The 16,062-nt window shown below is 38.0% G+C and overlaps 1 protein-coding gene across 1 annotated transcript in view; it reads left to right on the forward strand.

Annotated features, from left to right (window-relative positions):
* Positions 1-16,062, forward strand: part of LOC126458443 (TBC1 domain family member 20) — a 121,655-nt gene that overhangs the window by 30,208 nt on the left and 75,385 nt on the right. The window contains exon 5 of the mRNA XM_050095505.1: positions 12,840-13,033. Within this exon, the coding sequence (XP_049951462.1) occupies positions 12,840-13,033 (194 nt within the window). The remainder of the gene's footprint in view (positions 1-12,839; positions 13,034-16,062) is intronic.

Genomic DNA, 16,062 nt, shown 5'->3' on the forward strand with positions numbered 1-16,062 from the left:
CTTGGGACACCCCTTACAAGTTCTGAACTGCATGTAGTGTGTTTTTTCAAAGTTTAGTGAGAAAGAATTGGCTAGGAACCAGAGATTAATGTCCACAAATATTTTATTAGCTGACCTTTCTAAGACTACACTTGATTTGCTATTTACTGCAATGTTTGTATCATCGGACAAACAAAACAAACTTGGCATCTGGTAGTGTTACTGACGAAAGGTCCTTGATATACAGAAGAAAAAGTAAGGGCCCCAAAATGGAACCTTGTGGGACCCCACATGTAATTAGTTCCCAGTTGGATGATGCCTGATAGCTTGATACATGTCTCTTTCCTAATAACACCCTTTGTTTCCTGCCAGAGATATAAGATTTGAACCATTTTGCAGCATTTCCTGTTATACTATAATATTCTAGTTTACTTAAAAGGATATTGTGATTTACACAGTCAAATGCCTTTGACAGATCACAAAATATACCAGTTGCCTGCAATTTTTTGTCTAATGAATTAAGCAAATTTTCACTGTAAGTGTAGATAGCCTTCTCAATATCAGAACCTTTTAGAATAGTGTATATCAAGACCATTCACAAAATAAAAGATAAAATTGTATTTGAAGACTGTTTCATTTTGTACATCAGGTTCCTGTGTCCTCCACTGTGATCAAGTCACTTGTTCCTTGGTCTCGACCTCAAATTTTCACTTCAGATTAAAAATGGCTTTTAATGGAATGAGGAAATTCCTCAGAAATTGTACATGACTTAAATGCTTCACTAGCTGGCGCTGAAACAGTTGATGCGGCAGGTTCATCAGTAAAATTGTTTCCCGTGATTAAAGGTCCAAGAAAGCAATATAGACTCTAGTAGTAACTTTGTTCACTTATTAACATCTGTTACTTGGCCTTCGGTCAATATCTACTCCCATCTCTTAGATGCATGCGTAAGGAAAGGAAATATTGTTTGCAAATGCCTCAAATGCAATTATGTTTTTCTTTGTTCCCCATGTCAAGATAAATAAAGAGTAATCTTTTCCTTTAACCTTCCTCTAAACTCTTTCCTTCATTCTTTCAGAATAAGCTCTTTTTCTCTCATCTAACCATTTGACTCCAGTTGTTATTTTGTTTTATCTCCCTTAAAACCTCCAATTTTCTTGATTTCTAGTCTAAATTTATTTCTGTTGAGTAAGATGTCCTCTCCAATCTGCAGTTCTTCTAAGTTCTATTTTGTTTTGCCTCCCCACCCACTTTCCTTGTCTATTTTCCTGTTTTGGAAAAATTTGTGGATCTGTTTTGTTGATAGCTTATCTTTCATTCTCTCTAGATTCTTTCCTAAATCTTCAAATGCCACTTTGCATTCAGCTGAAATTAGTGTTTCTGTCCCATGAGGGCTTCTGATGTTAAAACTATACTGTAATGCCATAATTTAACATCCAACAATGGAAATGCCAGGTAGAAATATCAACACTCTAGGAAAATATAGATTGCTACTTACCATAAAGAAGACACATTAAGTTGCACGCATGCACACTTGAAAGACACTTACATAAAGCTTTTGGCCACAGCTTTCATCAATAAAAGACACATACATACCATCTGTACACAGAAGCAAGCACATCTCATGCAAAATGAACACCAGCTCCAACATCTGGGCTAGCATGCCACTATCAGGCGGGATGCGACCTGCGGTCTGGAGGTGGTGAGAAGGGGAAGGGATTGTAGTGTATGGGTGGGGAGAGAGACAAATGCTATCTGGTGGAGTGTACACAGACTAGAATGCCAACAGGCGCAGTCTCAGGAGGTTGTGGGGCAGGGAGGTGGAAAAAATGGAGCGAAAAAGGAGAGGTGCAGTGAAGAGGGAAGGATTGGCAGGTGAATTGGCAGTGTGAGATGAAAATTGGGAGGAGGCCATAGGACGGGGGGATGGAAACTTGTGTGGAGGGTGTAGGGACAGTATGTTACCATAGGTTGAGGCTGGGATAACAACGCGAGTGGAGAATGTGTTGTAAGGACAAATCCCATCTGTGCAATTCAGAAAAGCTGGTATTGGAGTGGAGAATCCAGATGCCTTAGTTAGTGAAGCAGTCATAGAAATTTAGCCTATTCTGTTCAGCTGCATGTTGTACCGCATTGTGGTCTACTTTGCTCTTGGCTGCAGTCTGGAAGTGGCCGTTCTTTCTGATGGGCAGCTGGTTGGTAGTCATACCAGTATAAGAAGCTGTGCAATGATTACAGCAGAGCTGGTAAATGACATAACTGCTTTCACAGGTTGCCTGGCCCATGATGGGATAGGATAAACCTGTGACAGGACTAGAGTAGAAAGTGTTGGGCAGGGGAGGGGGGGGGGGAGGGGGGTGTGTGTGTTTGAACAGGTCTTGCACCTGCCTTTTGACAGGGATATGATTCTTGTGGTGAGGGGTTGGGATTGGCATAGGTATTGTGGAGGTTGGATGGGTGATGTAACACTACTTTAGGAGGGGGTGCAAAGTATCTTGGGTAGGATGTCCCCCATTTCATGGCATGATGATAGGTAATCAAAGCCCCGGCAAATGGTGTGGTTCAGTTGTTCCGGTCCAGGGTGATTCTGGGTGACAAAGGTGACATTACTTTGTGGCTGGTTCTTGGGGTTGGTGGGAGGATTGGGGGTCTGAGGGCGTAAATTTCATGGGAGATCTGTTTGCAGACCAGGTCTGGGAAATAGTGCCTGTGCGGTAAGACTGTCAGCATACAGAGAAGGGGATTCCTTGTTACTGCGTATACACCATCCTTGGATGTCCAGGCTGTATGGGAGGAAGTTTCTGGTTGAAAGGGATGACAGTTGTTGAAATGCAGGTATTGTTTGTGGTTGGTAGGTTTAATGAGGCCAGAAGGGAGGGTGGAGCCATCAGTGAAGAGCAGGTCAACAACTAGGAAGGTGGCACACTGGGTTGAGGAGGACCAGGTGATGCGGTTGGGAGAGGTGGTGTTGAGGTTGTGAAATAACACATTGGGTGTCTTGACCCTGAGTCCAGATTATGAAGATATCATCAATGAACCTGAACCAGGCTTAAGGTTTGGCCTCTTGGGAGCCTAGGAAAGTCTCCTCTGGATGGCTCATAAACAAGTTAGCATAGGATGGTGCCTTACGGGTGCCCATAGCTGTGCCGCAGATTTGTTTCTATGCCTTCCATTCAAAGTACTACTAGTTATGGGTTAGGTTAAAGTTAGCAAGGCATATGAGGAATGAGGTGATGGGTTTGGAGTCTGAAGGATGTTGGGAAATGTAGTGTTAAATAGTGGTAAGACCATGGGCGTGAGGGATGTTGGTGTATAGGGAGGTGATGTCAACAGTTACAAGTAGGAATCCAGGAAGTAAATGGTTGGGGATGGTGGAGAGTTGGTGAAGGAAGTAGTTGGTGTCTTTGACATGGGAGGCTATATTATAGGCAGTTGGTTGGAGGTGTTGGTCAGTGAGGGCCAAGATTCTTTCAGTGGTGACACAACAACCAGCCACAATGGGGTGTCCATGACTGTTGGGTTTGTCGAATTCAGGGAGCATGTAGAAGGTGGGTATGCAGGGTGTCATAGGGTGAGGAGGGAAATGGATTCAGGGGTGAGGTCCTGGGAAGGACCTAAATACTTAAGCAGTGATGGGACCACTATTGCAGAGTTTATAGGTGGATGGAAAATTGTACTGAAATGCAGGAGGATCTGCAGCGAATTGACGCATGGTGCAGGGAATGGCAATTGAATCTCAATGTAGCCAATGTAATGTGCTGCGAATACATAGAAAGATAGATCCCTTATCATTTAGCTACAAAATAGCAGGTCAGCAACTGGAAGCAGTTAATTCCATAAATTATCTGGGAGTACACATTAGAAGTGATTTAAAATGGAATGGTCATATAAATTTGATCGTCGGTAAAGCAGATGCCAGACTGAGATTCATTGGAAGAATCCTAAGGAAATGCAATCCGTAAACAAAGGAAGTAGGTTACAGTACGCTTGTTCGCCCACTGCTTGAATACTACTCAGCAGTGTGGGATCCGTACCAGATAGGGTTGATAGAAGAGATAGAGAAGATCCAACAGAGAGCAGCGCACTTCGTTACAGGATTATGTAGTAATCGCGAAAGTGTTACGGAGGTGATAGATGAACTCCAGTGGAAGACTCTGCAGGAGAGACGCTCCGTAGCTCGGTACGGGCTTTTGTTAAAGTTTCAAGAACATACCTTCACCGAAGAGTCAAGCAGTATATTGCTTCCTCCTATGTATATCTCGCGAAGAGACCATGAGGATAAAATCAGAGAGATTAGAGCCCATACAGAAGCATACCGACAATCCTTCTTTCCACGAACAATACGAGACTGGAATAGAAGGGAGAACCGATAGAGGTACTCAGGGTACCCTCTGCCACACACCGTCAGGTGGCTTGCGGAGTATGGCTGTAGATGTAGATGTAGATGAGTCAGATTATTGATGGAGGCCTTCTGCCAGGTAGTCACTGCGATTCATAACAACAGTGTTGGAACCTGCGTCTGCAGGAGGGATGATCAGGCCAGAATTTGCTTTTAGGTTCTGTAAGGCTATTTTTTCTTTTTGCTGAAGGTTGGTTTCCTGTGAAAGGGACCTGGGGAAGGATGGTGAGGTTAAGTTGGAGGTAAGGAATTCCTGGAAGGTGACCAGCCAGTGGATAGGTGGGGGTGGGGGCAGGGGGGGGATTAAGGTTGGACGGTGGTGCAAACTAGAAAAGACAAGGGTTCAATGGTGAAATTAGGGTGCTTTCACTTGGAGGGATCGGCGGCAAAGAAGCGCTTCCATTTCAGGGATCTGGAGAAGGAGAGTAGGTGTTTGGAAAGTCCAGGGTCTTGGTGGAAAGGTCAACAGCCTAACACAACCTTATTTCTCATACATCTTACTAATTTTGTCCTAACTCATGACCACTTCTCATTTGAAGGGAAGATTACAAACAAATCGGCGGCGCAGCTATGGGCACCCGCATGGCACCATCCTATGCCAACCTGTTTATAGACCATCAGAGGAGACCTTTGTAGCCTCTCAAAATGTCACTCTCTTATCTTAGTTCAGGTTCATTAATGATATCTTCATGACCTGGACTCGGGGCCAAGACCCTCTGTCTTTGTTCCCTCACAACCTCAACAAATTTTCTCCCATCCACTTCTTGTAGTCCTCCTCAACCCGATGTGCCACCTACCTAGACATTTACCTCTTCCTCTCTGATGGCTCCATCCTCCTGATTGCTGATTGCATCCTACATAATAGTTGCATTCTGGCCTGAGATGCTGGAGTCGGCATTTGTGTGTGCATGAAGTGTGCTTGCTTGTGTGTGAATGGTGTGTGTTTCTCCTTTGTGAATGGTGTGTGTTTCTCCTTTGCTGATGAAGGCTGTGGCCAAAAGCTCTATGTAGTTGTCTTTTAATTGTGCCTGTCTACAGCTTAATGTGTCTTCTTTACGGTTGGTTGCATTTTACATTTTTAAATTAACATCTATGGGAAAAACTCTTCATTTTTCAATTCTGATTTTAATTGCCTGTTTTTCACTTTTTAAGTTAGAATTGTCACTCAGGTATTTAACGTTGTTTTCTTGATGGCGCCTACTTGGATTTTAAAATTCCTTGTGAGTTACTTTGATTGGCCATTTATGTCTTTTCAGAAGTTATCTGCAGACCTGCATTTTCATCTGCCCCCTTCAAAAGTTAAAGTCTTTTCTTTGTATTCTCTTAAGGTTATGTTATGAGGTTGTCTGCAAAGGCCAAACAATTTATTGTTTCTTTTAGTCTGCCCAGCAGTATGTAGTTATCATCTTTTGATTTTTCTTCCTCCATTTTCCATTGTTTCCGGATAACAATGGTGTAAAAATGTCTCCATGTCTAACTTCTAATACAATGTGGAAGGGACTGGAAGTTGTTCAAAGAAATTTAGCTTTATACGCTGTGTTTTTAAGAGTTTGTGTAGGTATTTAAAGTTTTTTCCTTTCTACTGTATATTACTTCATGATTTTGAGGACGGAACCTGTAATCTACACTTTCCTTCCTATTTCCATCTATTGTCCACATTAGTATTTCTTGAAGATTTGAGGGGAGCAAAGATTACAATAAACTTTCTAGTTTACTTAGCTTTTCACGTATAGTTGGCTCCAGTTCTTCTTGTCTAGGGGTCTGATTGTTGAAGCTGAAAATTCAAATTTTAGGTCCTCTGGTTGGATTGATCTAAATACATTCGAAGATTGTTGTTGCAGAATTTTTGTTTTTTTGTTAATATATTTTCCCACATTTTAGTATATCAAACAGTCTTCTGATTTTTTACGTTAATAAAGGCAACATTACATTGTTCATACAATATACAAAACTACTTCTGATAACATCAAAGGGTTGCTTATGACTCTCACACTCTCCAGAAATAATCATATTCCAAAGGGCTTACAATGTTTCTTAACAAATCAATTTCGATTAGTTTCTGTTACATTATTACTTTTGAATATTATTTCATGAATGAATCCAGAAATAAACATAGTATCTAGTAAGGTACTGTGTGCTTAATAATAGAAATTTTAAGTGTGCCAATAATTCGTAATTTCAAATGTTTCTAAAAAAAAAAGTAATTTTAACTGTACATTCAGAACTAGTACTTAATGATTATAGCATAGAGACTAAAACATTTTATAAAGCAATTAATTTTCATAAATTTTAACTTGAAATATGACATACTGTGTATAAAATTATATGAAAATTTTCAGAAAAGCAACTGAGATAATACTGACCTGTCAAAAATTCGAAAAATAATACTGGTATCCAGAATGAGATTCTCACTGTGCAGCGGAGTGTACACCGATATGAAACTTCGTGGCAGATTAAAACTGTGTGTTGGACCAAGACTCGAACTCGGGACCTTTGCCTTTCGTGGGCAAGTGTTCTACCATCTGAGCTACCCAAGCACGACTCATACCCTGTCCTCACAGCGTTACTTCCGCCAGTACTGGTATCGACAACTATTGTTGAGGAAAAGTAATTATCCTATTACAACATCCCCTCACATAATATGAAAACAATGTGTTTACAATATTTTGTGACCTACTATAAGGTTTGCCAAATGGTGTACAAAATGATACCTAATGATAGAATACACATGTATAAAAGTACCTGATACATAACATTTTACAGAAAAGTAAGATAAATATCTATTATATAAGTCATAATCTATACATATAGGAGGACATGGCATTCAGATATTTAGATCTGTGGGACATTCTGTCACAAGACAAATGATACAAAGTCAAAATACAACATTACAACACTAAACTAAAGAAATAAGTGCAGAGGCAATGTGAAGTACTAGAGTTACAAATCACAAGTTTGCATCTATAAAGTCACACCTTCAGAATCATCAAAAGAGAAAAAAAAAAAAAAAAAAATCAGAGCCTAAGTGTACGGTGAGTGAGCTGACTCGAAAAACTGAAGATGACAGGTACTGACCAGAAGAATATACTCAGTCACAAGTAGGAGTATAGCACACAGTCAATCAGTGACATAAGCCAGAGTATGTAAGAGTGTGTTGACTCATGAAAAGAGAAAATAATGAAAAAAAATATTAGAACCTGTTCTTATCATGTGGGGACTGACCCATGAATCCCAACCACACTAGGTACACACCAGCAGAAATGTTTTGACACAACAAAATGAATTACATTCATAATCATTTATCAAAAAGTTCAATCATATGTAAAGAATAATTAGAGGAAGCATCTGCCTCAATGAATAGTTGCACACGCCCCTTAAGTACACACATGTGCGTGCGCGCGCACACACACACACACACACACACACACACACACACACACACACACACACACACACACGACCAGGGGTACCCAAAACACAGTTAAGCATGAGTTTTCACATCTCAAGTTCCAATGAGATACAATAATGCATAACTCAGGATGAATCCAGGTAATCAGAGTCGATGAATCCAGGTAATCAGTCATTAATAGCTTTGAATGATGGCGTAATCGAATAGCATGAGGACCAAAATCAGTGTGTGAAATCAGAAATGCATAGATCTTGTTATACACTTGTTCATACAAACTAACCTACATACATAGAAGCCTAGAAGATTCATTTGCAATTAAAAAATATGTACCGAGTGCTGAGAAATTACATTGAAATGTATGACTACTAACCTGACAGTGCCTAATTTTGTCAGATTCCGATAATTATTTACAACATAGTTCATAGAACATACTCTTGAACTTTTTAAGTTTTCACATTTCTGTGTTGAACATAGCAACTCCTCAGTCATAGAACATCAACCCAAGTCTAACAAGATTTAAAGTTACATAATATATTGCGAAGTTAATAGCTCTACTTGAAAAAAATATACATTTATGTGGAATAACACTGTCCATAGCAATGACTTCTTTTCTAAACAAATAGTTCCTTGAAACATTACACAAATAAAAGAATTTTGCATATAGGATAATTGTGGCTAACAATTTACACATTTCAGTCACAAGACTAGTGTAGTTGACAGATGCTTGTGTACATTACCCAGCACCTTTGATCTGTTGAAAGTCGACTTGACCAAGAAGGGTTCAGCCATACAGGAGTGTGGGAGTGGGTCCACCTACATCTTTCAGTTTCCTCCACATATTTCTCGTCACATGCTCAAACGGATAGGTAACTTCCTGTCTAGCTTTCACACCGAATCCTGAAACATTGTTTCAATTGAAAATTGTTTAATCATTTCTGTAAGGTTTTGAACGTCACTACTCACTTCCTTCAGCATCTTTTGAAAATCACATCCTGTTATTTTAAAGTTTAATTATTAATTCTATCAGTTGGGAGGTTTAGGGAAAGGGGTACAGTTTAGAAAAGTAACTCAGAACCCCTGGTCAGGGGAAACTTACCGGGCTGGATGAGAAGGAAAGCTTGATTGTTGGGGACTGCACCAGACAAGAGTGCTTAAAGGTGGAATACAAGGTAATATGCAAGGCAGAGATTACTGCTAAAACATCATGCGTGAGCTAATAAGAGTGAGAAGCTAAGTGCATTGTATGTAACAGAGGTGAGAGGGAGGACAGTGAAAAATAGACAAGAAAGACAATGAAAGAGGTAGAAAACTAAAGTCGTGTGAAGAAAGGAGTAGTTACTGTGAATAAATGCTGAGGTGAAAGGAATTAAAATAAATTAAGGCCAGTTGGGTTGTGAGAACCAAGGACATGTTGTGGTGCTAGTTCCCATCGGTGGAGTTTCTCGAAATTGGTGTCTGGGGGAAGAATCCAGGTCATGCATGTGGTGAAACAGGCACCAAGGTCATGACCGTCATGTTGTACAGCATGTTCTGCAACTGGATATTGTGTGTGGTCTGTATACACTCTCTGCCCATGCCCATTCATCCTGACTGATACTGTTACATTCTGGTGTGCTTGTTGTGGAGCACACTTCCCACTTGGGTGCTCTCATGCTGGCCTATAGTTCCGCAGTGGGTCACCAAATTGAGTGTGAAACCAGCAGAGCTGTGACCTTGAAACTCCACCTGCACGCAGGGTGTCATAGCCGACTGCCCAAGTGTTTGTTTTGATTGTCTGAAGGTCACCACCTAGTGAGGTGGTGTTGACATGCTCAGTTAGTCTTTGAGTATGTTGATGTAAAGTGCTGAACACATTCATATGAGCATTACTATCTTGTCATAAAAATATCAGTACACTGTATTTTCAAGACGGCTCCATTGCTGGTGTGCAATAGCTGGTTCACAGAATGCTAAAGAGTTTGAATTTGCTGCACATTGTTATCGCAGGTCACCAATGTGAATTTCACTCTGGGAAAGGATAAAACCAGACTACAGCACAATTTCAGGTAAAATGCACTTTGTTATTTACATTGGTACAACCAGATATGTATCCATACATGTGTGAAGTTCAGCGTACACCACTCTCCTCTCAAGATATTCCAATTGTGGCTGCTGCAGTGCTGGTCAGAAAGTCTTATCTCCTCTACTCCTGCCACTTGGAAGTCTTCATATGTCTTTGGATTTTAATTTCTAACTTTTATGTTAGCCCTAGGTCTGCATCTTCCACCAGTTCCTCCATACCGATTAACATCATTTGTGCCTTCACTGTTAAGATTTATTAACAAGTGATGTTCATGGTTTTTCCCTTTTCTGATGTGTTTTACTTAACTGAAAGTGAGATAGTCGGACATTGTTGAGAAACCACAAGAAGGTGAAATGATTAATATTTTGCATCAGTGGTCATTGACAACTGTAAGATATTTGAGAAATTTATTGTATGTACAAGTACAACTGATTTTTATTTATTATTGAGCAGCTAGTGTTGGTCTCTGTTGAACCATCTTCAGACATAAAGATGATCCAATATACATCAAAATCGGTTACTAAAATTTTTTATGCAGCTATTTTACAAACAATGAAATTCATAAAATGTGAAATGAGTCAAGGAATACCTTAGCTGAAAGAACAGCTATAACGTGCATCCACATGTTACACCACAGATTAGCTAACGTTATTGACAGTCCTTTGTGTGGTATTGGTCAATGATATTTACCATTTGTATTTAAAATAACTTTTTTTAAAGTATTCATCTCAGTGTATAGAAAAGGCAAAGCAATTTATTTCATGTTGAGTTCCATGCATCCTTGATAAGAATATTACTACTAAAATATACATAGAGATAATGACAGTAAGAATAATGCATAATGATTTATTAGACTTGCAAATCAAAAATAGTCATCTGAGTAGCAAAGTAAAAGTGCTCCAATAATGTTTATACCAATGCTTAAAATTCAGCACATACAACAATGTATACAACAAGGTGTACAAAATTACCACAAAGAGTAAAGATATTTATCCAAAACATGGAGATGTAGATATTTTCTCTTTTTTATCCTTTCTTTTGGTGCAGATTTATTGTGCTGTTTCACTGTTTAGCTTCTGTTTAGTGTACTTAAAAATTGCATCACTGAAATGCAAGAAACTGTATAAAGATTTGCTGAAAGAAAATAATTTTCTGTCTGCAGTAAATGTGGGTGCTTATATTACTATTAAGCTCTCTCACTTACCACAGTTTACTAGCCTAAAATCTAGATGTTATTGTAAGAAGAAATTTTTCTGCTTGTCTGCAGACAACCAAGTAAATATATTTTGAAAGGGTTCATAATTATTTGATAAGATAATATGTTTGATAAATTCAAATGCTACATTCTTCACTGCAGATATTATGCTTTAGTATGAACAGTATTCGTAATTCACAACTTTATTTATTAAATTTTTCACTTTGTACTACTTCTTGAACTGAGGTCGTTTTTTTCTTGTTTTCTTCATATTCTTAGACTTATAAACATGTCCTGCAATCTCTTTTATTGCCTTCATAGCACTCATTTTTTTTTTCTCCATGGTGACCAATGATCTAGCTCTGTTCACTCCACCATCTATCTTGTGATTTAAAATATGTTTGCCCCTTCATGATATATTTGCGACTGTATCATCAATCAGTTAAGTGGATCATTTTTTCTGAAATAACTTTTATCATATTGAAATTGGTTTGTATTTAGATAGCTGCTTTTCTAGTCCAATTTTATCTGTTTGTGGATTGTATGTGATTTAAAGTGTTACACATTACCTGTGCAGTCATCAACATTTTTGAGACACGGAAACACTGTGCACTACTTAGGTTATTGTAGATTAAGTCCAGGAGATTGCTGGGGTGAAATTAGATTTTGCTAAGGAAATTCCATCTCTGGAATGTAATAAACTAGTCTGGATGGGTGATTGAAATCACCCTTGTTGTATAATAAGCACTCTGTTCTCTTGAGTTGTGCTTCAGATAATCCTCAGCAACTGCATCTGGGACATTCCCTTGTCAAACTACTTCTGTCATCATTCCCTGCACAATCCTCCCTCCTCTCCCTCCCCATTCCCCCCCACCCCAATCCCAGATATATACACACAAGTGTATGCATATGACATCCACCATTTTTTCTATTCCTTCTCCGCTCCCCAGTCTTACTTAATTATTAGCTATTTGCACTTTTTGTTTTCTTTGCCTCTTCTAATCCATCTTTACTTCTCACTTTGTGACATCTACTATTTCTTAACTGAATTTGGCTTGCTAATGCACTGTCTTTGACCTCCTACTCTTTTTCCTTCATATTTGTGTACCTTATTCCTCATAATAGGTCTGTTCCTTGCAGCCAGGGACATGAGTGACTTGCGTCCCCATCTTCCAAAATTGCAACCTCTATCAATCTAATCCTTTTCCCTCCAAAAGGAAGGATCATGTCATCCTGAAAGTTAAGTGTTGTGTTGTATTAAAATGTTTCTATTGACAGTACTGTGATTTGCACATTCTAAAGGTAAGTGTTGACAAAACTTCAGTTGTTGTTTTAATGATTTTCTGTATTGAATATGTAGTTGATGTTTTAAAAATTAACTTGATGTTCACTTCTGATAATACTTTGTGAATGAATATAAAAAATTCCAGTTCTACTATGGTTAAGATTCTGCATTAAACATGATACCCTTCTGAAACTAGTTTAATGGAAAACGTTCTCACATTTGAGTAAGGCAAAGGCAGTTGCACACATAAGACCATCACTAGTAGAGGAAGGTTTCGTTCAAACTAACTTTGAGGTTGATGATAGCTTTTACTTTATACTGTGGAAACTCATTGGAAGATGGGTGTAACTGCTTATAAAAATGTTCAGGTATTGAGACACAGGGAAATCTCTCTTCATAAACAATTTATTGAGCACCAGCTACAATCCCAAAGTTCCCATGAGCTGAAAGAATTGTAATTTATGCAGTATACTAGAGATATAAACATAAACAATGATTTGTTTGTTTCAGGGTTATCATGATGTTGCAGTGACATTCCTTCTTGTTGTGGGAGAATCTGTTGCATTTAAAATAATGGAGAAGCTCTCTACTACTCATCTCAAAGATTGTATGGCAGCAACTATGGAAAAAACTTCCTATTTGCTCAATTATATATATCCTCTAATCCAGAGGTTGCACCCATCACTATGTGATTATTTGGAGAGGTACATTTGCTTTATATAACTTTATCTGTATGCACAGAGAGAAGAATGCAGTTTGATACGTATGTTTTTTGTTAGAGTATTTGCTGTATACATTTTCACCGATTGCAGTTACTAAATGCTATGAAAGCGTCCACATGGAAATTTTACGAAATTCCAGAGTAGATTGATAAAGATTATGATTAACTTTCAAATTTTTCAGTGGGTTCAGATTTCCTTATTAGTTTCTAAATGATAATGGCAATAATATTTTTACTTATCCACTTACTTCTCCTACTTCACTTACAATCTGTGGAATATATTTGAAACATTGTATGTTTTTATATAAAATATTTATCCTGCCTTATAATTTTCTGTTGGTTTCACCTCCAGAAGAATCACAGCATGGGTGTATGGAATTCACACACACACACACACACACACACACACACACACTTACAAAACCTCCACGGTGGCTGTATCTTCAGAACTAATATTCATTAAAACTGCATACAGTAATTAACATAGCAAATCTAATATTTTCAAATTTGACATTGGCAGTTGTCCCTCTATTATAAAACTAGCTGTTACCTGTGGTGCTTCGCTTGCATATCAGTAGTGTTGTTATGATGAGTGGTGGTAAGTAATCTAAGAATTTTACAAGATGTCTGTGTGTATAGTGATGTAGAGATGTGTATGAAAAAGCTTTCCCGTGCCAGTATGTAGGTACATAATGAATGTGTTTCTATTTGCTGTATGTGGAATCTGAAAGCATGCATTATGTTTCCTAATTATATTTACGAAAAGTGCCTCAATTCTTTACATTTATGCAGAAGTAGAATTTTTAGGGGTTTGTCTTTCTCACCTAGTACTGAATGTGACATTTTGCCTCCAGAGAAACACATACCAACCGTTTCTCCCTTCCATTTTAATGTGTTGTGTTGCCTACATTTATGATCCACCCCCATGACTAATTTCTGATTAATATAGTCTCTCAATAGATCATAATCAAACGTAGCCTCACCAAAAGCCTTTCACATTCTACAAGTAAAGGTACGACTCTGTCATACAATCTTTAAATGACACCATCGTTGTGAGTCTTCAAGCATCTTAGAAGTTGTAAGAGACACCAGACACTCAGCTGTAAAATGTGACAGGTTTTTGACTATTCTAACATCTCTGTAGCTCTTAAGACAATCTGATGTTCTGCATCCAAGTTCCAAGCAGACAGGAGGCTGCTCTGAGCTTTGTTGGATTCGAGTAACTTTTACAGCTTGAGCTCTGTTAGAAGTACACACCAAATGAAACTTTAAGTCTGCGTGGCATATAGTAACAGTTTTAAATATGGCTCTTGGGCTTACCCTCCAATTTTATTGTTGTATCTCCGCTAAAACTCTCCATCTATGCCATGTGGTGTAAGAACTCAATATCATAAACCACACACCATAACATTGGATTAGCACTGTTATGGAATAAGCTATAGACACTCAGAATGCCAATCGTTGCGTCAGCGTCGTCTCCATCATAGTCACATATACAATATTTAAAAATGTTAATAATACTCGAAAAGATTTTTAAGTAGCCATTGCTCTTCCTTGGGATTCAAGCTTTCTTCATAGCAAATATCATAGGTATCGGTTCAATGGTAGAATCATGAAAACTTAACAGAGTGAGATACTTTCCCAATTAATAATACTAGCATTAATATGGAAGTGTGGATTACACGTGTTGGGATTTGAATAAGCATTGTGCTGATTGTGTTGAATAATATTACATCGGCGTATCAACCAAAAAGTATTTTCACAAGTATGATAATTTCAAAAGTGAAAGAGTAAATAGCTTTCTCAATGAGTAAATACTTTTCCTTAATTTGCTTAATATTCTTCAAATCAATAAATATCTTGTAATGCACACTTCATAAAGTAGTCTTTCTTCTTCATCAGGGTTCAAGCTGTCTCATACCAAATTTCATGGATATCTTTGTAGTCATGAAAAAATAAGAGACAGAGTTACTTTCGCATTTATAATATTAGTATGGAAGTGTGGATTGACATGGATTAAACATGCTGAGGATTGTAAAAGTATTGTTCTAGCTGTTACCCATGGCTCTCATATCAGTAAAGTCAAGTGAAATGAAATGAAATGTGTATGTGTCCCTTTATTGGTTGAGAAACCCTGGTTGCTTGGTGCATGTCTTCTTTCTTTTTTTTTATGCCAGTGCGGTGACTTGCACATTGATGATGATAAAATGTTGATGAGGACAATGCACACATCCCGACATGAGCAAAAAAGAAAGTGTTGTGAACTGCAACTGGGAACCAGTGATCATTAAACAGCATTCCTGATCACATGACCACTAACTGTTCTTGCAAAATAGAGCACAACAAAGAAGTTGTGAGATGTGTGATGCTCAGTGGTTAAAGTGTCATGGATTTGTGATTGATATTGGTATGGGAGTATAGATTAAATACATAAAAGTTTGTATAAATATTGTATTTGTTACTTTGAATTGTATGATATAGAACATATCAAACAATAAAAGTGTTTTCAAAAATAGATAAAATTCAAAAGTCAAAGAGTTAGTAGCTTTTTCAAAGAGTAATTATTGTTCCATATTTTGCGTTATAGTTTACAAATCAATGAATGTTATACTACACACTTTTTAAGGTCACCTGTGTTCTTCATCAGTGTTCAAGCTATCTTAATACCAAATTTTATCAAAATCAGGTCAGCAGTTTTGTCATGAAAGCATAACAGACAGAGTTACTTTTGCATTTAGAATATTTGTATGGATGGTCTGGGAATGAATAAACAGGCAACTCACTAACCAAACAAAATATTTTATACAGTTTTTGTGTCAGGGAAGTGAATCTGTTGTTGAAAGCTTGACATTATTTCAAGGAGAAGAAACACTCAAGAAATGAATTATTACATCTGTCATTACAGTCTGCTGTCACACTAATTTTCTCAATGAAGGGGTAATCACTGTGAAAATGAGTGACAGTAACTGCAATAAAATACAGTCATGACCCTTAGTCTATCTTTTGTTTTGG

This window comes from Schistocerca serialis, chromosome 2, assembly GCF_023864345.2.
Source record: "Schistocerca serialis cubense isolate TAMUIC-IGC-003099 chromosome 2, iqSchSeri2.2, whole genome shotgun sequence".
Classification (NCBI taxonomy): Eukaryota; Metazoa; Arthropoda; class Insecta; order Orthoptera; family Acrididae; genus Schistocerca; species Schistocerca serialis.